The 24,668-nt window shown below is 56.0% G+C and overlaps 10 protein-coding genes across 10 annotated transcripts; 6 read left to right on the forward strand and 4 right to left on the reverse strand.

Moving 5' to 3' along the window:
- Positions 1–352: 352 nt before the first annotated feature.
- Positions 353–1,333, forward strand: Malapachy_0307 (ribonuclease t2; the record flags this gene model as incomplete). Its single annotated transcript, XM_018134832.1, has 1 exon — positions 353–1,333. The coding sequence occupies one exon, from the start codon at positions 353–355 to the stop codon at positions 1,331–1,333; it is 981 nt and encodes a 326-aa protein (XP_017990049.1).
- Positions 1,334–3,591: 2,258 nt separating this feature from the next.
- On the reverse strand, positions 3,592–8,763 carry Malapachy_0289 (beta and beta-prime subunits of dna dependent rna-polymerase; the record flags this gene model as incomplete). Its single annotated transcript, XM_018134814.1, has 1 exon — positions 3,592–8,763. One exon carries the CDS (start codon positions 8,761–8,763, stop codon positions 3,592–3,594), a length of 5,172 nt encoding a protein of 1,723 aa, XP_017990071.1.
- A 281-nt stretch (positions 8,764–9,044) lies between these two features.
- Malapachy_0286 (ubiquitin-protein ligase molybdopterin-converting factor) lies at positions 9,045–10,547 on the forward strand (the record flags this gene model as incomplete). The annotated part of the gene is made up of 1 exon (XM_018134811.1): positions 9,045–10,547. One exon carries the CDS (start codon positions 9,045–9,047, stop codon positions 10,545–10,547), a length of 1,503 nt encoding a protein of 500 aa, XP_017990073.1.
- A 4-nt stretch (positions 10,548–10,551) lies between these two features.
- On the reverse strand, positions 10,552–12,564 carry Malapachy_0294 (bifunctional 6-phosphofructo-2-kinase fructose- -bisphosphate 2-phosphatase; the record flags this gene model as incomplete). The annotated part of the gene is made up of 1 exon (XM_018134819.1): positions 10,552–12,564. One exon carries the CDS (start codon positions 12,562–12,564, stop codon positions 10,552–10,554), a length of 2,013 nt encoding a protein of 670 aa, XP_017990060.1.
- A 142-nt stretch (positions 12,565–12,706) lies between these two features.
- Malapachy_0308 (phosphomethylpyrimidine kinase) lies at positions 12,707–13,657 on the forward strand (the record flags this gene model as incomplete). Its single annotated transcript, XM_018134833.1, has 2 exons — positions 12,707–13,391; positions 13,425–13,657. 2 exons carry the CDS (start codon positions 12,707–12,709, stop codon positions 13,655–13,657), a joined length of 918 nt encoding a protein of 305 aa, XP_017990074.1.
- An 11-nt stretch (positions 13,658–13,668) lies between these two features.
- Positions 13,669–15,024, reverse strand: Malapachy_0290 (methionyl aminopeptidase; the record flags this gene model as incomplete). Its single annotated transcript, XM_018134815.1, has 1 exon — positions 13,669–15,024. The coding sequence occupies one exon, from the start codon at positions 15,022–15,024 to the stop codon at positions 13,669–13,671; it is 1,356 nt and encodes a 451-aa protein (XP_017990057.1).
- A 178-nt stretch (positions 15,025–15,202) lies between these two features.
- Positions 15,203–15,798, forward strand: Malapachy_0285 (e2 ubiquitin-conjugating enzyme; the record flags this gene model as incomplete). The annotated part of the gene is made up of 3 exons (XM_018134810.1): positions 15,203–15,211; positions 15,238–15,319; positions 15,359–15,798. 3 exons carry the CDS (start codon positions 15,203–15,205, stop codon positions 15,796–15,798), a joined length of 531 nt encoding a protein of 176 aa, XP_017990064.1.
- A 25-nt stretch (positions 15,799–15,823) lies between these two features.
- On the reverse strand, positions 15,824–16,801 carry Malapachy_0291 (hypothetical protein; the record flags this gene model as incomplete). The annotated part of the gene is made up of 1 exon (XM_018134816.1): positions 15,824–16,801. One exon carries the CDS (start codon positions 16,799–16,801, stop codon positions 15,824–15,826), a length of 978 nt encoding a protein of 325 aa, XP_017990058.1.
- Positions 16,802–17,047: 246 nt separating this feature from the next.
- Positions 17,048–18,687, forward strand: Malapachy_0306 (hypothetical protein; the record flags this gene model as incomplete). Its single annotated transcript, XM_018134831.1, has 3 exons — positions 17,048–17,075; positions 17,115–17,156; positions 17,189–18,687. The coding sequence occupies 3 exons, from the start codon at positions 17,048–17,050 to the stop codon at positions 18,685–18,687; spliced, it is 1,569 nt and encodes a 522-aa protein (XP_017990052.1).
- Positions 18,688–18,927: 240 nt separating this feature from the next.
- Malapachy_0302 (hypothetical protein) lies at positions 18,928–24,630 on the forward strand (the record flags this gene model as incomplete). The annotated part of the gene is made up of 2 exons (XM_018134827.1): positions 18,928–19,004; positions 19,038–24,630. 2 exons carry the CDS (start codon positions 18,928–18,930, stop codon positions 24,628–24,630), a joined length of 5,670 nt encoding a protein of 1,889 aa, XP_017990068.1.
- Positions 24,631–24,668: the final 38 nt, after the last annotated feature.

The following is a 24,668-nucleotide window of genomic DNA, read 5'->3' on the forward strand; positions in this document are numbered from 1 at the left end:
TGCTGCAGTTCTCTTTTCTTTTTTGAGACGTCATTTGCAATCTCCTTATCTATTTCTATTTGCATTCTTGATGAATGACCTTTTTTGCTGTCAACGGATGATTTCACGACGGTGATTTTGGTATTGTTGATTCTTGCTCGTTATTTCGTCTAGGCGTATTCAGGAAAAAATTGTTTGGCCTTGTGGGGTCTTCTATTATTTAATTCCTTTTTTGGGCGCGTCTCGCGTTTTTTTTTCCAATGCATCCCATTCGATAGCATGCGCACGTGCGGGGTCTTGTATCTTCCCTCTTGTATTTTACGCGTTTCCAGGGCAAGACTATCCGCTTCCTTGCCTCTTGCGTCCGTTTTCCATGATGCTGTTTAAGATTGGTGCTGCTTTGCTTGGCGCAGCTTTTGTGAATGCTGCGCTGTACTCGAACACGTCGCAGCACAACCACACCTGCGTGTTACAGACGCCAGTGACTTCTTGCTCCGTTAAGTCTCTTGATCTTGCTAATGTCGATTCTTGCTGCTCCGAGACATTTGGTGGCCTAGTTCTTTCAACCCAGTTTTGGGACACCCACACCGGTGAAGAGGAGAATGGACAATTGCTTCCTCAGAAGCATTGGACTCTCCACGGTTTGTGGCCTGATTTCTGCAATGGCTCATTCACTCAATACTGCGACTTGAACCGTCAGTACGATCCTTCTCCTTCGCCTAACACGACCAATGGCGAGCCGGACGGCACGCCTGTTCCTGCTTGGAAAGGCCCAGGTGTTGATACGTTCATCGAGGATTGGGGCCGTAAAGACCTTCTTGACTTTATGAACACGTTCTGGGTTTCCCAGGGGTCTCCCAACAAGGATTTCTGGGCCCATGAGTTCAGCAAGCACGGAACTTGCTACAGTACGTTTGATATTCCTTGCTACGGCCCCAAGTACCGCAAGAATGAGGACCTCATTGAGTTCTATGAAACAGCCATTAAATTTTACCGTGAGCTGCCCACCTATGACTGGCTTGCCGCTGAAGGTATCACCCCTAGTAACAAGACAGCCTACAGCCTCTCTGATATTACCAATGCTTTGAAGAAGCACTATGGTGCTACTCCTCATCTCGGTTGCAGTGGCCCCTCGTACAGTGAAACAGATGCCGGCAAGGGTTCCAATGACCATGGTCGTACTGTCCTCACGGAAGTCTGGTACTTCAACCATGTCACTGGCCGTGTCCAGGATGCTAATGCCACGCACATTGACAGCACTACTGATACCTCTTGCTCCTCCGCTGATGGTGCAATCTGGTACTACGAGCGTGCGTCCAAGAGCGAGCAGGACGTAAGCGACAAAGAGTTCTAAATTTGGTCCTTTTTCATTCATTCTATTTGTAATTCAATCATAGACCTTTTTTTTTACTGTTTGTGTTGGTTAATAGCTGGATTCTGGTTAACTGTTGTCTCTATATGACGTAGCTGCTTGTCAGTGAGAGAAATGGGAAAGTTCTCGTAAGCTAGTCGTCATCAAGCTATCGAGAACTACAATTAACGTTTCTCATTATGCAACCACCCTATGTTGGGTTCTTTTGAAATGCTCTCACAAGTTCTTACCAAATTAGCACCCGCTCTTCATTACTTTTAGTGCTGCACATTTCTCCCATCCTTCTCTCGGTGATTCACGGGCAGGAGAATACCCAATCGGGATTGAATATAACCAATCAAGGACCATGACACATATGGGCCTTAACAAAAATGTGCCCCACCCAGGTTACTTGCACCATACAGGTCTATTCTCCCATCTACCAAATATATAAGTATATATATACATTTACTATTTATCGTTAAGGTGGAGCCTTGATAATATTATCACTCCACATAATCTTCTTCATTGAAATGTCTCTAGGGAGATTATTTTATAAAAATGTAGAAGTGCATAAATTCCCTTAGAATCTCTCTCCATAAGAAAATACGAAAGAAGTATGCTAAAAGTCGTTGACCGTTATGCATTTTGAAAATACGTAATTGCACGATGTGGGTCACTACCCGCACCTTCCTCCGACCTTCTTCACTGCATGGATGAAACCAATGGGGATACGCCACGACACTCTCCATCCTTCGTGCTCAACAACCACGATACTGGTCATTCGCACGACGGCTTCACCTCTGAACAATGCCAGCAGTTTAACGAATGGATGGAAACTACTGAGTTTAAAAGCATTGTGACGCGGGAACGGTATGTTCTTCGAGTTTGTGTGCTACAGGCCATTGCGGAAGGCCGCACTTCAACACAAATTGCTGCTCAGGGTGTATGTACCAAGGTCTTTGTGAACAAGACTCGGCAGCATTACTCCTTATCGAACAGTGGCCATTTGTTGTACCATGCTCGCAAGGACAAACCATCCCTCACTGTCGTGCCACAGGACGAAGTGTTTCATACGGTAGTGTATGAGCACAATGCCATTCATCATCAAGGCGTGAAGAAGACATGGTATGAAGTGTCTAGACGGTATCATGGAATTCCCCGACGAGCGGTAGACTGGGTTGTGCATCATTGTCATCTATGCGAGGCACAACGAGAAGGTCCACGTCCAGCTCCTACGCAACCTATCCACTCGGACCATGTCATGGAGAGAGTTCAGATGGACCTCATTGATATGCGAATGAATGCTGATGGCCGCTACAGATGGATTTTACATATCAAAGACCACTATTCACGGTTCTGCATGCTATACCCTGTACGAAGACGCAAAAAGCAAGAGGTACTTCGGTATCTACTTGATTGGATGGCACTCATGGGCCCGCCTTCGATCTTGCAGACGGACAACGGTCGTGAATTTGCTAATGAGGCTGTGGCTTATGTTGCGCAGCAGCATCATATTGTCATACGTCGCAGTCAGCCCGGCCGGCCACGTAGCCAAGGCATGGTCGAACGAGCGAACCGGCATATCCGAAAAATGGTCGTCAAATGGTGTCGTCGGTTTAAGCGCACAGATTGGGCTATGTGCCTTTCTACTATTGCTATGGCATGCAACATGTCAGTTCATTCTACAACCAACAAGACACCGTATGAAGTGGTGTTTGGTCGCATGCCTCCTATTGTACGTGCACGTAATTACAGTGGGCCTAGCACGACGCCCCTATCTCCTCCTCCTAGCCAGCCTACGTGTGCATCACCATGCTCTGTGGAGCCTACAGACAGTGCGTATGATGCTGGCTTATCTGTGTCGTACCACAAAGCCACGTCGCATTCTTCTGCACCGCCGGTAGCAGCATCCCCTGTTAAAGCCAAGCTGTGGCCTCGTGGCTCGTGCGTCACAGTGGGACTGCACGGCTTTCCCCACATGCCCCTTTGTGACTATCGCATTCCCGGCCTGGTCGTAGACTATACAGCTGGCATTGGCTATACCATCGCAACGCAATGGGGTATGATCACTGAGGCGATTCCCCCTCGCCATGTGCTGCTTGCTCCTGACGAATCTATGCCATGGGTGGCACAGGCAAAGCAGTACCTTGACCAGCCAGATACAGCGCCGCTCCTAAGCCTAGCAGAGTGTGCAGAGCATTTCATGAGCGAATCTGCCAGCGCATCGCAATCCATGACAACACATCTTTCGCATGATACTATGCAGTGGCTACAAGAGGCATGTGAATTGTGGTAGCACCTGTGCCTGTGGTGACAGGGCGGCCAATAACGAGGTTGGATGAGGGCGTGGACAGGTTGTCCGATTCCTGGAACAACGCAGCGCCACTCAAGAAAGCCATCGTCATTTCGAAACTGGCCTTGAGCAGGGGCGATGGTGCATCGGCCAGACCACCGCGGCTAAATGGACGGAAATCGCCAAACGCCGTCTGGTAGTCAGCGATCAAGTACAAGTGGCGCATCGAGACACCGATACCGTAGGTGTCGAAAATGCCCTTCAGCTCGCTGACAATCGCGGCACGAGCTGCCTCCACACCGTAGCACGAAAGCAGCGCACCAATATCGTTGGAGTAGATACGATCCAGGTCAATCACGCCAAAGCCAAAGTCCCAGAGACCAGGCAGGTTGATACCCTCGGCGGTGAGCGCGACTTCAGTCTCACCCGGCGCAGGTGGCGGGATCATCATACGACTAATACGCGGGATTTCATGCACCACACTGGCACGGCATACACGTTCAATCACATTGATCAGCAGCATCTTTTCAGTGCTGTTATGCATCTGCAGATCAAACTCGGCCCACTCGCCATGAACGCTGTCGAAGCGGAACGCCGAGACAAACTTGCTTTCGTTCTGCAGGCGCTCATCCAAGTCTGAGACACGAGTTTCCATGTTTGCCGGCTCCTGGTCCTCGTCTTCCGGTGCCTCCTCGGCCTCGTCCTGGAAGGCACGCGCAATCTCGTCAGCGGTGTCCGCCTCGCGGTCCTCGGCCTCAGCCTCGTCGTACGACACCTTGGAGCCTGCATTCGCGCGACGTTTTGCTGCCGTAGCATCGTCATCGTCACCTGCCTCCGACATGCGGTCTTCATCATCGCTGTCGTCCTCGGGCCGTGCGCGTGTCGATGGCGCCTCGTCATCCTGGTCGGCCTGCGCAGGCGTATCATTGAACGTCTCGCCCTGACCAATCGACTGCGACTGACGCACCTGGTCACGGCGCAGACGCTTGAGTTCACGAACAATCTCACGCTCGACGAGAGGCACGAAGGTCGCCTCCAAGCCTTGAAGTACGTGCTCCGTCGAAGCATTGTACTCCTCCAGCACTTCATCGGCAGGGTAGAATTGCAAGCGCACTGTGTACTGCTTCTGGCGCTGGTATCCATTTGCGGCCGTCTTGGGCATCATACGTTCCGTGACGGTCGCCTCCTCCACAATCTGACTGAGCACCAAGCGGCTGCCGTCCTTGCAGAACGTGCGCATTTGATCCTCGGTCACGCCCTCACGCACGGGCAGACGCATAATCGGCGTCTTGATATCTTTCGAGGCCGTCATGACAATCTCACGAAGACGGGGGATACCCAGCGTCACATTGGCAGCACCGTGACCAGCAAAGTGGAACGTGTTCAGCGTCATCTGCGTCGACGGCTCACCCACACCCTGCGCGGCCAGCAAACCGACGTTTTCTCCTGGCTCGACCAGTCCGCGGTGGTACAGCACCTTGGTCATCGCACGGAACTGCTCCGCGTTGAGCTTGGGGCGTGCGAGCTTCATGGGCACTCCCTCCGGCGTGGTATCTTTCTTCTTGCGGGCCAGCAAGCCACGTGGGTTCTTCGCCACGTACTCCTCCACCTTCTGCGCAAAGCTTTCCGACATGGAACCAAAGTGGCGCGCCGGGTTGTACACGGAAAGCACAGGTGCATACTTGTGCGGCTTCTTCAGCGCACGCTTCATGTGATCCGGCGCCGACTCGACTTCCATCGCAGACTCGAGCTGCACAGGGTTGTAGCGTCGGCGGTAACTCTCGAAGTTCTGGACCGTAAAGTCGAAGCGGTCCAAGTACTTGCTCTTGGTCACATCCAACGCATCTTCACCATAGTGGAACTGCAGCACAAAGCCGTCGCTGTTGCGGACCGTCTGGTCGTACTGCACAGAGACACCCTCCAAGTGCTTGATCAAGCAGCGCTGCAAGTAGCCAGAGCGCGACGTCTTCACGGCGGTGTCAATCAGACCTTCACGGCCAGCCATGCAGTGGAAGTAGTACTCCTGCGGTGCAATACCCGTAAGGAACCGACCTGCGACAAAGCCACCGGCACGTGCCTCCGTCTCAAATGCCTTGAAGGACGGCAGCGTCTTGCCACTGACCATCACAGGCACACGACGGCCTTCCAGTGCCTGTGGACCCAGCAAGCACGAAATCGACGAGACGTTCACGGCACTGCCCTTCGCACCAGACACGGTCATCATCTGCATGTTGTTCTCGGGGAACACACGCCACAGACCCGAGGGAATGCACGACGCAATCACGGAGCTCGTAAGCTTATTCGATGCACCCATCATAGCGGCATCCAGCGCAGCGAGCTTTTCGTCATCACGCAGCACCTCCTCCAGGCGCAGTCGCAGGTTGTGCTGCGTCTCGGCCTTCTTCGGATTCTCCTCACCAAGACCCACATTGCCCATCGCAGCTTCCAGGCCATGGTGTGCGCCTTCCTTGAGCAAACGACGACGCTCCGCATCGCCCTCCGCACTGAGCAACAAGTCGTCCATACGACATGAGAACGCATTGTGTTGCAACCACATTGTGAACAAGCGCGAGAGAATCGAAAGGAGACGGCCTGCACTCTCGGAGCCGTAGATCTCATATACAGCATGCACGAGACCGTAGGCTGAGGCGCCAATTTGTGACTTGTCCAGCACACCTGTCAGCAACTCGCCATCGCGGACGACCACTGTCTCCTCGTCCTTGTGTGCCGCACCCCAGAACTTCGCACCAACCTTAGCCTTGGCGTCAAAGTTGAGACCCTGCGCATGCGACGGCGTGACATTCAGCAAAATCGTAGAGATGACTTGCTTACCAGTCCAGCGCGGCACAGGCTTGTAGATCGCCGGAGGAAGTGTCTTGATACGGCCAGATTGGTTGTATGTCTCAGGACGCAGCGCATTAAATAGGAACTGCTGGTACTCTTCGCGCGTGTATAGCGTGTTCTTGCACGTCATCCACACACCAGCCACGACGTGATCCTGGATCAGACCACGCAGCGGGTTGCCACTAGTTGGTACAAGATACTGGTTGTCCGTATTCGCAATGTTGTAGCATTCAGCACGAGCCATTTGGCTTTGCGGGAAGTGCATGTTCATCTCGTCACCATCAAAGTCGGCATTGTAAGAGTTGCAGTTGGCGTAGTGCATACGAATCGTGCGCTCTCCCGTGAGTACACGCGCACGATGCGCCATCATCGACGGCTTGTGCAGTGTCGGCTGACGGTTCATGACGAGGATATCACCTGTCCGCAGGTGACGAAGCACCTGCTTGTTCGCGACAGGCGTCCGCAGGGTACCGCCCACGCCGCCAAAGGTGCCACGTGCCTGCCGCGATGTCTGGCCTTGCGGCGTCAGCAGTTGGTTGGCTAGCGCCGTGCGCTCCTCGACCGAGAGGGACTTGAGCAGCGTCTCCGTACCGTCCTCAGCACGCACGGCATGTGCACCTGGGTAGACGTCCGGGCCGTTGATCACAAGCTGGCGCATGAGCTCATAGTTGTGGACCGTGACGGGTTCCGGGTACGTGAGGCGCTTCGCAAACACGGGCGGCACACCGATTTCATTCGTCTCAATATTCACGTCCGGCGAAATGACAGAGCGCGCCGCAAAGTTTACACGCTTTCCCATCATGTGCTTGCGGAACAGACCTTCCTTCTTTTCCAGGCCCTGCTTCACACCAGGTGGCGCTGCAGAGCCCTGGCGCTGCGGCGCAGGGTTCTTGCTCGAGTCCATGTAGCAGTTGACGCTCACCTGAAGTTGCATCATCGCGGAGAGCAGCTGGTCCATGGCAGTACGACGATCCGTCTCCCATTGTTTCTGCAGCGCAATCGCCTCGGATTCGTCCACACCGTCCAGCACAGGGTAGTTGCTCTTGCGCTGGAACGCCTGCGCACGCTCATTGCAATCACGAACCAAGAACGTTGTCTGCAGCACCTTGGTCAGCAACTCGTTCTGTGCATTCTCAAACGTCTGGTCGCCCATGACGCTGGCTGGGCGGAAACGCGTGGGCGTGACACAAATCACTTCGACGAAAAACACATCTGCACTAGGCGCCGCCTGACCGCCAAAGACAGGGTGACGGCCAAAGATCAACGAGCAAATCTCGCTTTCATTCTTAAACAAACGGCGCAGATTGGCTCGGCATTCACTGGCAGGGACTACACGCGTCTGATCCCCTGCATCCTTGCTGAGCTTACGTGCTTCCTTGAGTGTGATTGACGGCGTTTCAATAGTAGCCTCCGCATGGTCATCCACAGCCATGGCCTCGTCACTCTCCTTTGAGCCTGGCTTGGTATCTGCGCGATCCAGCAGGACATTGTCACGGCGAATGCCTCGTGCTTCGTGAATGGCTTGATCACGCGCCGAGAGAACACGCTCGGTAATCTTCACGAACCCATCCTTGCGCAGAGTAGGATTCATCGCCTGGCATCGCTCACAGCGACGGCGCAGGATGTCTTTCAGAAAGACATTGCGCAGATCACGACGGGCCGAGTAAGTGGCCATACCATGATCTGAGCCACGACGGATACCTCGACGCTCTGCCTTAGCAATGAGCTGATTAACCGTAGATGTCATACGCTGCACAAACTCGGCCACCGTTTCAGCTGCCTGTTGAGTCTGAATCGAGGCCAAGGGGACGTCGTCATCATCGTCGCCCTCTTCGTCGTCCGCATCCGCACTTACCTCGGAGCGGCGCAGCTGCTCCAAAGCGATCGCACGAGCCTCTTCCACCATACCATATTCCAGCAATCGGAACTGCGCAGTGTACTTGGCCAGGGCCATTTTGGAGATCTTGAAGTGATGGCAAAAGACACATGTGCCACGCAAAAGTGAGTAGGCATGGTTCATAAACAGAGGGTGGAACACCGGTGCAGGAAGTTCAATGTGCCCAAAGTGGCCTGGACACTCGAAATGGTTCATATGGCATGTCTGGCAAATGTCGTCCAGACGCATCGGACCAAACGCTGGGTCGTACAGCCCACCTTCTGTCGGCGCATTTGCATTGTCAAGCAGCACAGGATTCACTACCTGACGCACAGAGATACTTCGCACCTCATCGGCCGTCAGGAAAGAGAACGAGGCGGACTTGACATGCGACGTTATCGCACGCGTAATGTCCATCGCACCGACAGCGCAAGGCGCAAGAGGTCAAGGCGCCCGTCGTCCGCAAGAAAATTTCTTTGCGGAGGTCACGTGACTTCAAAGCACGAGCGAGTGAGGCGCCAGGCCACGGCCTGCACGACAAGAGGCAGCTGGGCACAGACGTCGCCTCCTTGTGTTCGCGTGCGTAGCCGATCCCAATGTCGTCTACGTCGTGGCTGGCGCGTCTCACGCCCAAGTCCAATGAGGCACGAGGACTTATGTTGTGTGGAATCGTGGCCATAGGCTCGTCTCTCGCGACGATGTCGGCCATATGGACTTTTCAGACACACGCACGGCGTCGCCGGCGTCGTGCGCTCAAAGCCGAGGCAGCGTCGCACATTGACGAAGCCGACTTGCACTTGATACCTGATGCTACGATGCTGACGCAGGCCAAGCTTGATGAGGCGAAGCACACGTCTCGCAAGGAGTTTGACGACTCGTTGATTCGTGAGCAGCTCAGCCGTAACTACAGTTTCCTTGGCGAAGAAGGTATGCAGGCCATCCGCGACAGCTTTGTCGTGGTCGTGGGTGCCGGCGGCGTGGGAAGCTGGGCTTCTCTTATGCTCCTGCGCTCCGGTGTAGGCAAACTGCGCCTGATTGACTTTGATCAAGTGTCCTTATCTTCTCTCAACCGACATGCATGTGCGACGCTCGCCGATGTCGGTCGGCCTAAAGTAGTTTGTTGCGCGCAGTTTTTCCAGAGCATTGCGCCATGGGCCGAGGTCGAGGCATGTGTCGATTTGTTCCGGGAAAGCGAGGCGGATCGACTGTTGGCCGGTCGTCCTACGTATGTGATTGATGCCATCGACAACTTGGATACCAAAGTGGAACTGCTCAAGTACTGTGCGCAGCACAATCTCAAAGTATTCTCATCTATGGGCGCAGGCGCTAAGGCGGACCCCAGCCGCATTCAGGTGAGCGATATCTCTGCCACTGTGGAAGACCCGCTAGCGCGTGTGGTCCGCCGTGAATTGCGTGCAGCTGGCGTGCCGACGCTGCCAGCCGTGGGCAGCGAGGCGGCCAAAGCGCGTGCGAAGGGCGAGACTGGTGCGGACGATGCGAGTGTCATGATTCCCTGCGTATACTCGACGGAAAAGTCGGACACGCATCTGCTTCCCCTCCCTGATGAAGAGTTTGAGAAAGGACCCGTCTCAGAACTCGCCGCTTTCGAGGATTTCCGAGTGCGGATTCTACCTGTGCTCGGACCTTTGCCGGCGATGTTTGGTCTAGCTGCAGCTACCTACATTCTCTGTGACTTGGCACACTACAAAATCGAGCCGTTGGCCGTCAAAGGCCGCCGCAAACTGTACGAAAAACTGTTCGCCGACTTGAACGTGACAGAGTCACGCTACCCATCGCCGCCCGTCGACATTCACAACGCCTCGCAGGCGCACAAGCGCACACTTACAGAAGCGGATATTCCGCCCACATACCATGCCGCGAACAACAAAGACGGACCCCCGCCCAAAGTGCGCATCCCATTCAGCGTCAATGACATTGCTTATCTTTTTGAAGAGGTATTCCGCGGCCGCTCTGTCGTCCCACCATTCGATACACTCGCAACGGGTCAGCTGCAGCGTTGGGACCCTACCAAGCCCCTGGACTACGACAACGTAGTCCTCTTTTCGCGCCCGCAAGCCCGCGAGCATGAACAGTACGTCCTAAAGACAGGAGACGATCCAGTATCGTACTGGGGCCCGCGTGTAGCCGATCGTGTGCGTGAACGGTTTGCCGAGGAGCGCCGTATGTCGCATTGGCGCTAGGCGCTCAGTCACGTCTTTGCGACGGTGGAGGACTGGTCATCGCACGCAACGCATCCGATTCCATCTCCTTGTGTGTCGCAACTTGCTGCTCAGACGGACGATCGGGACGCTCGCGGTGAGTGTCCACTGCTTCAATGGGAAGCGGATACCGGACTTCGTCACAACCATACGCCTTGGGTGTAAGTTTGATGACGGTATGAAGAGGGACTTTAATATACGGCAAGTCGTTTTGGTCATAGCCCATAAAGTAAGCATACAGCGCACGGATGATAGCTTGGTGGCCAACAATGAGGATGTTGTCCTGCCGTTCCAACTCCATAATCACAGGCTCGAGACGTACAACCAAGTCGCGGTAACTCTCACCGCCACGGTATCGGTAGTTGAACTTATCATCGTCGCGACTTGCATAGTCTTCTGGGTAGAACTTTTCAATCTCCTCGTACGTCATACTGTCACATACGCCTGCATCCAATTCATCGAGCGAATTCCATACGAGCTTGGGGTAGTTCAGGAAACTCGCCGTCTGGCCCGTACGACGCAACGAACTATGCCATACGGTCAGCGGCGCATCGCCGATATTGTCGTGGATGAGCTTCGGCAACGCACGAGCATACTGCCATCCACGCTCGGAAAGATCAGAGTCACCACCAATCTTGCCTTCCACGTTGAACTGTGACTCGCCGTGACGCGAGATGAAAATGTTGCGGGGCGTCACATGCAGGTTGAGTAGGTAGAACGCAATCTGCGACTCCAGGTAGCTGTTGATCAGATTCAGCGAGGCTGACCGGCCTACATCGATGATTTTGCAGTACGAGTAGTGACGTTCTGTGCCATCCTCATCGAGCGGTTGGTACACTGCCTCATAGTTCTTGATACGACGCAGGAAATCTTCCTTCGCCTGCTCGCTATTCAGCTTGGCATAGTCGGGGTCACTGCTTCGCACCTTGACGGCCACATTTTCTGCGATCACTTTCGGGTCTGTACATATGGATTCAAGAAAGAGAAGTCGCATGTTTGATTCGCACGCCACACGATCTGCCAGCATTTTTCGGCGTGCCTTGGTAGTATTGGTCGCATCCAAAATACCTACATTACCACCGCCCTCTTTGAGCCACTTGATAAGCTCTTCAAGGCACTTGTGAGCAAGCTGGTCACGGAGCTTCTTCGCTTCCTTGTTCTTCTCGTCGAAAAAGTCCGCATTGTGAGAGGGCGATGGCTTCGAGCTGTTGCAAGTGGTATCGGAACGGGCCACAGCACGACGAAGCTGCCCAACGTTGAATACACGTACATTGTACTCACGCCAACGCAAATATCGCATCAATTTGTTGCTCAGATAGCTCTTGCCACGCGCTGGCAGGCCAACCATAGCCACCACGATCTTCTCTCCACTGTAGTCAGGCTTTGCTCCGCGTTCGCCTAGGTTTGGCGTGCTAGGGATGGTACGTGTGATAGTTGTAGAGTTGGACGAGTGACGCAGCACGGAGGTGTGGATCGTCGTGTCCGGGATATGACTCAATTTGGCCTTCGCCACATCTGGCAGCGAGTACTGCGACGAGGAGCGGGACTCCTTCAGCCTGCCCTCGGGGGGAAGGGGAGCTTCTTGCGTCTTCGGAAAGAGTGTACTGCGTACATTTCCTTCATTGTGTGGCGTGCTGGCATAGCTGCCGGTGCTATCAGCAGAGACGCGTGGCGCTGTAACTGTCTCGTCGGGCAAGATTTTTTCAGCTTCTTTTGCGAGCTCCGTCGATACAAGCTCTGGATGATCACGCAAAAGCGCTAGCAGTCCGTCCGATGTAGATCCCAGTGAGGTAGATGCCACTTTCTCCTCAAACTGCTGACGCATCAATGGATCTGGGGCGGGCACCGGACGAGAAAGCTCTACGGTCGTATCGCCATCTTCCGAGACCTCCGTATCTGACTCTTTGTGCATGATACTAGGTCCCATGAGTTTTTTCTTGTCATATTCATCTTTTGGTACCGGCTCTGCGACCGATTCGAGGATCTCGCTATCGTTCATATTCGCCTGGCGCGGTAGTGGGATTGTCCTGAGCGCACTATCAGAAGGCGCCTGTCACACCCCACTAGGTCATATCACGTGATAACAACGCCAGGGACGAGTCGCCTTCCCCCCACATTCATTGAAGCTCTATTGCATCGGCATGGAGGCGGTACACCGTGGGCGTGTCGTGTATACGCACCTCTCTTCGTATGCACCCCGCTTGGAGATAGAGACTCCAAATGTACCGGAGACATGCTCATCCTACGTCCTAGTACCTCTGCCGTCGGCCGTGTATTTTGATCCATATACAGCCCAGCTTGACTCGTTGCCGGCTGTCCGCGATGTGTTCCTGCTTGGCCAGCTGGATCTGGAGAAGCCGCAAGGCTGGTCAGACATGGACCGTGCTACTGATTATGTAGAGGAGGTACCGCGGATGTGGTGGGAAGGGGCGCCCTCGCCCTCGACCCAGACGTGTCATGGCGACGAATGTGAGCATGCCGCCTTGCTGGTAGCGCTAGATGGGACAGCGTCTACCAAGATCTCTGTACCTCTGCATATGCGATATCTTCAAGCTATGCATTGGCCCAACACTAGTCGGCTTGAAACGTACGATCTCTCGTGGATTACGTCGGCCACGATGCCCGCGCAGCTGCCGGCCAGCTTGACGCCTGCATGGCATGCCGCCGCGGCCTTGGTCCACCGTCTCGCATCAAGAGGACTACAAGTGGCCTCATACCTGGACTCGTTCCTTATGCCGCACTATGACCGCATTCATCTCGCAAAGAACGCGCCCATTTTCTTTGCGACATGCGAGCAGCCTACAGACTCAGAGTGGGATCCAGCAGGTACGTGACAAGTAGACGTGCTGACTGTAACAGACATCCGTACGTTCCTTCCAGACTCGCATCAGCACCTGCTTCCAAGCCTGCAGCAGCACCTCGCATACCAGACGTATACGGCCAGCCTGCCAGCCATCATCGATTCTGAGGCTATCGTATCGTTACCGGTCGGCGATGCGACCAAGGCAGGCGCTGTGCAAATCGCGACATTTGCCGCTATTCTTGTGGCTAGTATTTGGCTTTGTCGTGCGATTTTCCGTGTTCGTGTCTAAATAGATCTACGTTAATAGTCATCGCCACGTGAGACGACTTCCTTGCACGTAGGACGAAGATGAATGGTGTGTTCGAACTGCGCCGTCATGCATCCTGGCACATCGGCCAACGGCGGGTAGTCCGTCACGACGCCTTGCTGCACAAGGTGACGCAACGCAAGGAGGTAGTTCTTCTCGCCGATGCGGTCGAGGTAGCGACGGCAGAAAGGCAGCGAGCCGAAGTTTTTGTTGATGTTGTACAGCAGTTGGCGCGCACTGCTGACACGCAGCGGCACCTGAGGCGGGTTGACCTTGCGGGCGTAGTGCGAGCACTCACCCGAGTCGACGACGTAGCCACGACCTGTTGAGCCGAATGTCTCGATCGCAAAGTATTCACCCTCTTCCATCTTCACATCGAGGCCAGGCGTCGCTACAATCGGCACCGACTTACCGCCATGGATACGGTATGGCTCAATGTTGTGGCCATTCAGGTTACGAATGCACTTGACTTGGTGCGTCTTGCCATTCACCTCAAATTCATGACTCTCCATGACTTCCTGCACAGCCGCACCGACGTCGCCCAAGCGCACGTCGATACCCGCAGCGGCGACACCGGCATTCGTCGCCTCCTTCACAGCAGCGACCAGGGGATCCCACGTCGGCTCAAAAGTCATAGTAAAAGCACTGTCGACAATGCGGCCCTTCACGTGCACACCAAAGTCGACTTTGAGCACATCAGAGCTCTGCAGAACGCGCTTGTCGCCTGCGTTGGGCGTGTAGTGCGCGGCCACCTCGTTCAGACTCAGGCCAGTCGGGAAACCAATACCACTCTCGAATCCATTCTCTTCGACGAGCGTACGAGTACCGTTTTCGATCAAGTTCGCAATGTCCGTCATCGACATGCCCGGCTTGATCGTGCGCTGCGCATACTGACGCACCTGACGATGCACTTCCGCAGCGCGACGCACAATGTTGTAGTCGAATCCGTCCTCCTGTTGCACAAGGCGCTCACGCTCACGCAGCTCTTCACCAGTAATACGCTTGCGCGACTCGTCGAACTTCGACTCGTCGTACGCCTGGATCTCACCCACCGGGAAAATGCCGTTGGGGAACATCTTGGTAAGGCCAATCGATGGCGGCTCCGTTTGTTCACATACCGCCTTGGCTGTCGTACCCTTCTTCTTCGCGCCGCTCTTCTTCTTCTTCTTTTTCTTCTTCTTCTTCTCGCCTTCGGCCTGGGGAGCGGGGGCCGTATCGTCGTCGTCTTCGTCGTCGTCCTCACCCTCGTTCACTTCCGTCTCAGGAGGAAGCTTGGTGTCCTCCAGCTTCGTGGCAAGTGCATCGGCAGCAGTGCCTGACACGGTCTCAGGGACTGGCTCAGCAGACATGGTCCGGGTGAGAGAAAAGAAAAACCAGGTGCCTCGACGGCGAGTTTTTCGCGCAGGACCAGCCTGGTGTCAACGCCCAACGTGTGCTTAGTCAGCGACGTGGTCAAGCCGCCCCTGCCTCATTCGCGAGGCAGGCAGCTCTCTCGCTTGACGTGCGTGGAGACCGGCTTCGACCAAGATGATCAATGTACGTGCATGTTCGCTAATAAACAGCTTTGGAGCCAGCGAAAGGAAGCGGATGAAGCACGGAAACAGCGGCCTAAAATTTCACCGGCACAACTACGTGCACAAAAAGGTACGTGGGAACAACGCAGCACCACTCATACCGACGTAGACTTGGCCGAGCTGGATTTGCCACCGACAATGCAAACACGGTTCCCTGATCCATCCAATATCATGAACTTTGAGGTCCTTATTCGCCCTGACGAGGGCATGTACCGCGGTGGCGAGTTCCTCTTCACGATCGCTATCAACAACAACTACCCGCATGACCCGCCGAAAGTCAAAGGCGTGGCAAAAGTATACCACCCCAACCTTGATTTGGACGGCAATGTGTGCCTCAATATTCTGCGTGAAGACTGGAACCCGATCCTAAACCTTAACTCTGTCTTGGTCGGCCTGCTCTTCCTGTTTCTCGACCCGAACCCAGACGATCCACTCAACAAGGAAGCTGCCGAGGAACTGCGTCGCAACAAGGCGACGTTTGCTGCAGATGTGCAGCGTGCTATGCAGGGGGGTGTTGTGCGAGGCATGCAATACGATCGTGTGCTATAGACATGTAGATACGAGGTACGATCCATTACTCCGACTTCTCCACAGGCGCCTCACCGTTCTGTGCACGGCGGCCCCAACCACTCCAGCTCTCGTCGTAGATAGCGCCATTGATACCGAGCTGCTGCAGCGCAAGCCAGATCGTGGCAGCCGTCATACCACTACCACACGTGAGCGAGACGCCCAACGAGCCTTGCGACGAGGCATCGTGACGCAGCTTCTCAATACCATCTTCGCCCACCACACCGGTAATGACCTTCCACAAATCCTGCTGCGACTTGAGCGTCGTGTAGGTCGAATCGCCGCTGGTCTGTGTGTCAAGGAGCGACGACTGCGGCAGGGAGAACGAGTGAGGAATGTGACCAGCTGCCATGTCAGGACGAGGCTCAGGCGACTTACCCTCAAAGCGTGGCTTGGGCCGGGCATCCAACACGAGCTGAGCACGTGAGCCCAGTGTGGTGTTGTGTAGCATTTCCTCGAACGAGCGGATCCAGCCGTTCAGCAAGCTTGGCTGCTCGTACTTCGTCTCTTCGACGGACGGATCGGCTGTAAGGGCTTGGGCGTCGATGTCCTGGCCGGCCGCAATCCAAGCAGGAAGACCACCATCCAGCACGGAAATGGTCTTGTGGCCAAATGCCGCGAATGTGAACGCAGCGCGGGGCGACGAAAAGATACCCTGGCGATCGTAAACCACGACGTGGGTGTCGCGCGTAATGCCATGCTTTCCTGCTGCGTCGGCAAACATCGAAGTGCTCGGCATCATGTTTGGCAGGTTCATAACGGATTCGCCGCGAGTGACGATGTTGTCAATGTCCCAGAACAGCGCACCGGGCAGACGTGGGCCCTGCAAGAACTCCTTGTGGCCGTCACGAGCTGGCTGGCCCGGCATGTTGAGGAACCAGGTTGCATCGAGGATACGCAGCGCCTTCTTAGATGACACGAGCGATGCAAGCTGTGCTGGTGAAATGAGCAGAGGGGGCAAGGAAGCGACAGATGAAAGAGACATGATGGATGTGTGAATACAACGAACGCTCGGGCCTCTGCGGTGCCCTACGCCTTTATATAAGCATGCGGAGGCCTTCCCTATTTTTGCCACTTTTGGCGTTGAGGCTGCATGTGCCCAGCGCACCACGGGGCAGCCTTACGGACAACACGCGGAGGACCGGAGGGCAGTTCCCCAGATTTGAGTGGTTCACTCCGTCGCACGAAGGAACACCGGTGGACGCCCGTCCGTACGTAGCCCAGCCCCCTCATGGTGGCCCCTACGGTGGATATTGAATGTACGTACTGCCATTGGAAGGACAAAATTTACACAGCAGTATCGGAGCCAGCCGTCTTTCTCAATGACCCGCAGGCGGGATGTATGTATGCGACATCACTCACTCGACTCCAGCTGAAGCAGATATCCAGCTGGCTGGGGAAAACGATGTTCCGCCTTCGCAGGTCCGTGGCATCGTGAAGTTGAGTCTCCCACGTTCTGCGCGTATTAAGGACATTGTCATTACCTTCACAGGTTCGTCACGTACAGACTGGCCTGAAGGCCTTAACAAGAATGGCATTGGCGTTGTCGAGAAGGCAGAAATTTTGCGGTTAAAGACTAGTGTCTTCCGTGATAGTAAGGGCAATCCCCTGGGTCTTGGGCAGAAGGCCAAAGCTGAACATGCGGAAGCCTATCTTGATCGTCGTCTCTCGCAGCCACAGCTGCTCCTGCCTGACGAAGTGGTGGCGCAGGCGCGTGAGCATCGAAAAGAACGCCCTACGATGCCACCGAACAACAGATCCCTACGGTCGATGCGTGGCCTATTGGATGGACTTCGGGCAGGTCGCACATCTTCTCCCTCTACCTCTTCGCCCTCTTCGCCTTCCCACGAGATAACTTCGCCCTTGGATACTTCCAGTGTATCCTCGAGTACGGTAGCGGAATGGTTTGAGCTGCGCAAAGGCGAATACGAGTATCCATTCTCCCTCTCTCTCCCCCGAGACCTCCCCCCTACGCTGCATGCTGACTTTGGCAGCATTTTGTACACCCTCAAAGCGACAGTATTCCGCAGTGGCCCCCTCTCCGCCAATGTGGCTGCACAAAAGGAAGTGACTTTGGTACAAACGCCTGACATTTCGCAAAGCACAGCAGCCGATACCATTGTGGTCAATCGATCGTGCGAGGACATGTTGTCCTACCACGTTGCGATTGACGGCCACAGTTTCCCGATTGGAACATCGATCCCTATCCACCTCACGTTTATGCCTCTCAGCAAGACCAAAGTGCATCGTATGCTTTTTGTGCTTGAAGAGAAAATCGAGTACTTTGCCAACGAGCGTAAAGTCACGCGCCATGAAATGCCACGCAAATGGAAGCTTCTGCATCTTCAATACACAGATAGATCGATGCCGCTCCTCCCACTTCAAGGCGAAGAGGCCGAGACCCTGCTTCAAGGTTCGCCGCTGCGGCCCTACGTGGAGAATGCCGCTGCTGAGAACGCACTGGAAGCAGACGAAATCCGACTTGCACCTCTCAATCCACTTGGTCCCTGGCGTTTTGCGATGTCTCTCCCTGTCACGATGGAGCGTCAGAAAATGATCAATATTTCAAGTCAGCATCCTGGCTCCAACATTCATATCTATCACACGCTCAAAATCACGATCCGTGTAGAATCGCTTGGTGGCTACCGTCCTGATGGGACACAGACAAACACGGCAGCTGATCCAAACGGAAAACCCCGGGTCCTCGATATTGTGATTGGGGTGCCGATTACACTTACGCATTCCAAGACTTCCTTGGAATGGATTAGCTTGCCCACTTACGAGGCCAGCCAGCCTCCGGCGGACGATTCACCACCGCTATTTACGGCAACGGCTGAAGAGCCTTCCTATATACGCCCTCCTCCCCTCTGATCTCCTTTGTATATACATCCTGATGGATGCTAGTCGATTGTATAAGCACTCGCTGTGCCTGTTGTATACATACATACATACGTAGCTAAGTTCGCTTCAAGTGGTCATGTTTTTATGTGGAGGGCTAATACCTCGTAGGTTTCAGTCACGCATGCTTGCAACAGCCCCGCCGTCGTAGGCATGGCTGTTGCGTGCGATCAGTGTTTGTTCGATCCGACACGAGCTTCTAGGGGGCTTCGTATGACGGGGGTGGACACGAGCGCGCCGACAGGCGCTGTGCGTGCACCCGACCCGAGCACGTCGGATGTGGCATTAACGTATGTGAAAGCATCTTTGATTAACATTGCCAGCTCTTTCCACGACGTGTATGAACATTTGGAGCGTGCGCGCCAGACACGCGCCTCGTCGGAGTTGCAGGCGATCCTCGATGCGCGGCAAGCCCGTATGCGCGAGTGTGGAGCACCCCTTCCACGCCGCTCAGCATCGTCGCGCGCGTCCATTGAAAAGCAGAACGAGGTGACGTGGCATGGCGTATCGCTCAAGGTCGACGCTACGCAGCGGGACCTGTGCTTAGCGATTAGTGACCGGCTAGACGTGGACGAAATTGAGGCACTTGCTCAGCTGCGCATCTTCTTTGCAAGTGAGCACCGTACGCTTACAGCACTTGAGCCGGCCCTGTCTACGTCGAAGGCTGAGTCCACCGATGACATCTTGGATGCCTTTTATCTCTTTTTCCTTGAAGAGCAACTCTCTGTGATTCGGTGTATTAGCGCTCTCTTGCGCATTGCTGAGGATGAGAGCAATGAGCTGTACGACGTTGCCACACACGCTCTACGTCCGTTTGCCGACCCTGCGTTTGCGATGCAGTGCTTGCGTTGGTTCGACGAGGCGACGTCGCAGTCGCTACCTACCTCAATTGCGCGTGATACGCACTATTCCATGTTATGGGCTCGCCATGGACTGGAACGTCAGCTGGCTCTTCTGGAAGTCGTGTTCCTCTTATACTACGGGCGTCTTTCTGCGTCCGCTGCGTTGGTCGCAGATACATTGGCTATTGTCCAACGTACGCACTTTGGCCAGCGTCAAGCGAATGCCGGCTTTTTCAGCGAAGACGATCAAGTACTTTGTGGCTGCATACGTGATGTCCTACTCCTGTTTATTGCCGAGTGTCTTCACTTGGAAGCGGCGTTGGAGCCGTGCGAGACAGGTACTATGGCCTCGTCGGATCCACCACTGGCTTTATGGGCCGCAGATCCTTCGTCTCTATCTCGTGCCTTAGATGTGCTGGACACCGCGACGTCGCATGTTACCTATGCGCCACTCCTTCTAGGGTTTGCCCTGGTCCTTCGCCGCCTTGACGAAGTACAAACGGCCGCGCCGACGAGTATGGAGCCAGGTTTGGTGGATGTCGTGCGTGTGCATGACGATGGTCCACCGATGTGGCAGCGGCTGGTTCAGGGTGCTTTTGATCCCTCGATGGATCTGTTTGGCGGGCTACAGACCCTTGTCGACTCGCCGTTGCTGGGCTCTTCCACACGTGTGCTGGGCGCGTCCAACTTGTCGGCACTGGCGTACCGCGCTGTGGCCAAAGGGTTGGTGCTGTGTGTCACCGAACTTGTGCAGCCCGCGTACCTGCCTGACCTCGATGTCCTGGTCGATGTGTGGTGCAGTACCTTCCGTGCTCCGCCCGGTGATAGTGCGGATGGGATTGCTGCGTTATGTGCGCAATTCTGGACACAGGACCGGCCCTATGCTACACGTTCTTCGCTTCTTGAGACAGCGCGACGTCGGTTCCCAGCGAGCTGTCGACCGCTCGTGCGCCTCGCTCATGCTTTGACAGGCTCATCACATGCCATGCCCTCCCCTGCGACAGCGACAGCAGTGGTTGAGACTCTTGCCCAGCTGTCTACATGGGCGATGATCCTGCCTCCCTATGCCGCAGGTCTCGCACCATGGGAAACGTTCCAGGACGGCGATGCACCATCGTTGGCCTATCGCCTGCGCACCTCGCTTCGCATTCCCTCGACGCGTCTAGTGTTGCCGGCTGGCACACGCGGTGTCCTTCTTTCGCCGACCGGTGAATCGCCCGCCATTGTCTTGTGGGACTGCATGACGCCCCAAAGCGCCTGGATCGCCCTGCACGATATGCTCGCGAGTGCTGTGAGCTCTTCGCCTACGCCTGCCACGACCACGCGATCCCGTGGCCGCCATACGCTCCCGGCGATGGACGAAGAGTGGCAGGACCCGTCCTCGGTGGCGCCTACGTCCGTCTCACCAGACTGGGCGGATACGCCACAGCTAAGCGCCGACATTGCTGAGCTCTTTGCTGATGTCCTTTCTGCAGACGAGGCGCTGGGCGATGCGCTACTGGGGCATATCGGTGAGCCATGCACGCTAGTGACGTCTGCGCTAGCGATGATCGAGGCAGGCTTGCGCGATGGAGGGCATGCGGCCTCGGTCGATGTGCGCTGTGTGTGTGCAGGCTATCGTTTGTTGGAGGCTCTCGTGCCATTGCGTCCGAACGAGGTTTGGCAACGCATCCGGTCGACCAATGTGCTGCTGGGCCTCGCTGGCCCTGTGCCGCTTATGGATACCATTATACCAGCCAGTACGTTGGTCCAGTATGAATCGCAGCGTGGCATTCTGCATGGCACCCTTAGCCTGCTGGACTTGCTCTATGCGTTATGGATTCAACTCCAAGCGTCGCAGAGTGCTGATCCGTCGGAATTGGTCCACATTAAAGCAAGTGTTTTGGCTCGGGCCTTGGGATGGCTGGCGGAGGCTGTATGGATGGAGCACCAAGGCTGGCTGTACGAGCATGCGAGTACACGCGCGCAGATTGGTTTGGGATGCATGCGACTTTGGTCGGCGCTCTGGGACGATCCGTGTGTACGCCAAGACGACGCAGATCTAGCGCCGCTGTGTGCTGTGCTCACACGCGTCATTGGCCCGGCTGCGACACCTCTCACGCTCGGCCCTCTTTTGCATGTCCTGGCAGCGGGGGCCCCAGCGATTGATGCCCTGTACCGCACTGGTCATCCCTTTGCGGCGCGGCGGACCGAAGAACTAGTAGAAGCGTGCTTAACGACTGTGAGTCAGTTGGTCGTTTCCACTCCCACGACCAGTGTTCTTCCTACGCTGTTTTTCGGCACAGCGCCAGATGCACGTGGGACACTCGCTAGTGCTGTGCTTGGATACGTCACCGCCGCTGTGCCTGCCTCGCTCGCCATGGCCGCCGCGCATGTCGTGACGGACATGGTATGCACCGCCGGCGACCGCACGATGCGACTGGCTGGGCATGTCGGCTCGACCGACCAAGTGGAGGCAACGTGCCAAGCCCTCGTCCGACTGCTGGAGAATACGTACACAGATGGGCCGCTGCGGTGTGCTGTATGGCACATGCTGGCCGCGCTCGTTGCGACGCAGCCGGCGCTCGCGACGTTACTGCTTACAGGTGCCCACTTAGCCCGCGACGTGACTACCAAGTCGGACCATGTTGTGGCGCCCACCGCATTGGCCGTCGCGATGGACGAGCTGTCGCATGCTGACACGTACTGGGATACCTGCCCGGCGTTGCTTGATGCCCTGTTGCAGTTCCTAACTGAGGCCTGGGCGCATGCCGGTGCGTATCCTGCCGTGTTTGGGGCGTACCAGCGCGATTCAGGTATGTGGGAACGAATCGAGGCGCTCCTCTGCAAGACCACGCCGCCGCCACCGTGCATCGCGGCGTTGGCCGATATGGAAACGAGAGACGACGGTGCGGAGGAAGACGAAGAAGAGATGGCTGTGCACTATGCATTCCGCTTGCAAGCGCAAGCGCGTGCCTTGCGTGTGCTATCGCTCGATGTAGAAGCTGCCTCGGCCGCCGTGCCGAGCAAAGCAGAGGCGCGGCCTGACGCAAGTGTGCGCCGCCTTCTGCACCTGTGCACGGCCGAGCATGGTGCGCGTCTCGCGGCGGTTCTGCGGGATGTGTTTGCCACGTCACCGACATCCATGGCGTACGCGCGTGACGAGCACGTGCGAGAAAGCCTGCCTCACCTGCCGTGGATGAGCTTGCGATGGCCTCCTCGTCGTGACGACTATGATCGGCGACGTACGTATGGACGCTCGTATGTTTATGCGTGGTCGGCCCTCGCGCCTCGTCTGCTTCTGGACGAGCCTGCCGCCGCAGCCCTGGCCATGGACGTGAACCTGACCTGGTCAGTCGTGGATGCTCAGGCAGCTCGGGCGCAGGCATGGACTGCGTGCGTTCGTACTGCCTCTGCTCATTTGCTTGCGCTGGCTGAAACGCAAAGCAGTTCCACGACGAAGTCCTTGCAGCAGGCGCTCGCGCATATCGTGATCGAGGTGGGGCCTTTGGCCTTGCAAGAAGGTCGCACCTCCATAATGGACATGCTCTCTGTACTGATGTGTGCTTCCCATACGGCCGTCACGACCGAGCAGCTGGATGCATGGGCGCACCTTGTTGTCCAGTGGCTCGAGCAGCCGGCGTACACGTTGTCGGCGCTCGCGGGCAATGCAGCGCGCACGTCCTTGGCCGAGCTGTTGCTGGCTGTGGTGACGGCGGTCCAGCGCCAAGACCGCGTATGCAATGCGATGCCAGCGATCCTCGATCACTGCATGGACGCCCTGGCGCAGCTGGATACACTGCTTCCCTACCTGGATGTGCCTACGAGTCCGGAGGCACAGCAGGCTGAGTCGGATTTGGAGGTGCTCGTCGCGATCATCCAGACGTGTCTCACGCCCTCGGCGCATGTGCCGACCAATGCATGGCTTGCGCCGCTCCGGACGACACGGCTTGTGCCTTTTGCTGTGGATGTGCTTGTGCGTGCGCCGCTTTCGGCGCCCAGTGAGCATGTGCATGCCGTGCGTACTCATGTGCGCTTCCTAGCGCCGCTCCTGCGTCTTCTCGAGGCTCTGGCTGCTCAGCCGCTGGCCTGTGAAACGCTCGCGCAGGGCGGCCTTGTACGTGCGCTGTACACGAATACACTGAGTGTGTATCTGGAGAGCGGCACGCTGGATGCTGTGCTGCCTACGGGCGATCCAAACCCTCTTCATGCGTCATGGCTGTGCATTTTACGTACGCTTATCCGGCTGCTGGAGAATGCCGCCGCGGATGTGCAGGTCCACCTGGTCGATACAGATTTACAGGCGTTTGTGCATGTATGTGCGCCGCAACTCCGCCGCGCCTTGTGCCTGTCGCCGTTCAGTGCACGTCCTGATGCCGTGATGCTCGTCGATACGACGCAGTGGGACGAGCTGCGGCTGGTCGTACGACTGGTTCATGCGATGTGGCATGCGAAAGCTATGACGACGGAGCATGTCACCATTCCTCTGCACACCTTGTTCTGGGCGCAGGTGCCCTACTTACTCCAGACACTCGGCTACGTCGCTACGCATCCAGCGGATATGGCTACCTGGCTGGGGTACGAAGGCGACGAGGACCCACTGACCAAGACGGTGTGTGCCCGCGCGCAGGCCGCTGTGGACGACACGTTGGCAACGTTGCTCGCGCTCCTATGGGCACATAGTGAGGCGCACGTCATACTTACATGCGAGCCCCAAGCGTGGCCATCGCCGCCGGCGCTCTTGCAGCCGCATGTCCACGTCACGCCGCATGCCCCTGCGTCTATTGGAACGCTGCTGGAAGTGGCAAGTTTCTGGACAGAGCATGTACGTACGCATCCCGAGCATGTGGAAGCGCTCGAGCAGTGCCTTGGCCTCTGTGCGACGCAAATGCTGGTGTGGACGTATGCACCGCGACGCACGTCGCTGCAGGACGAGGCGCGAGCGCGATGTGAGCAAGCCCAAGCGGAACTGGAAGCGGGTCTAGGCCGCGATTTGGAGGCAGCTGTGCAAGCCGCAGCCGCCCAATGCCCCAGCGCATGGTGGCCCGTCTTGCGTGCCCTCATTGCGCGGTATATGCGCACACGTAGTACATAGACACCTAGGTGGGCTGTACACCTCCACTCCTCCCTCCC

This window comes from Malassezia pachydermatis, assembly GCF_001278385.1.
Source record: "Malassezia pachydermatis strain CBS 1879 chromosome Unknown scaffold14, whole genome shotgun sequence".
In the NCBI taxonomy this organism is placed as follows: domain Eukaryota; kingdom Fungi; phylum Basidiomycota; class Malasseziomycetes; order Malasseziales; family Malasseziaceae; genus Malassezia; species Malassezia pachydermatis.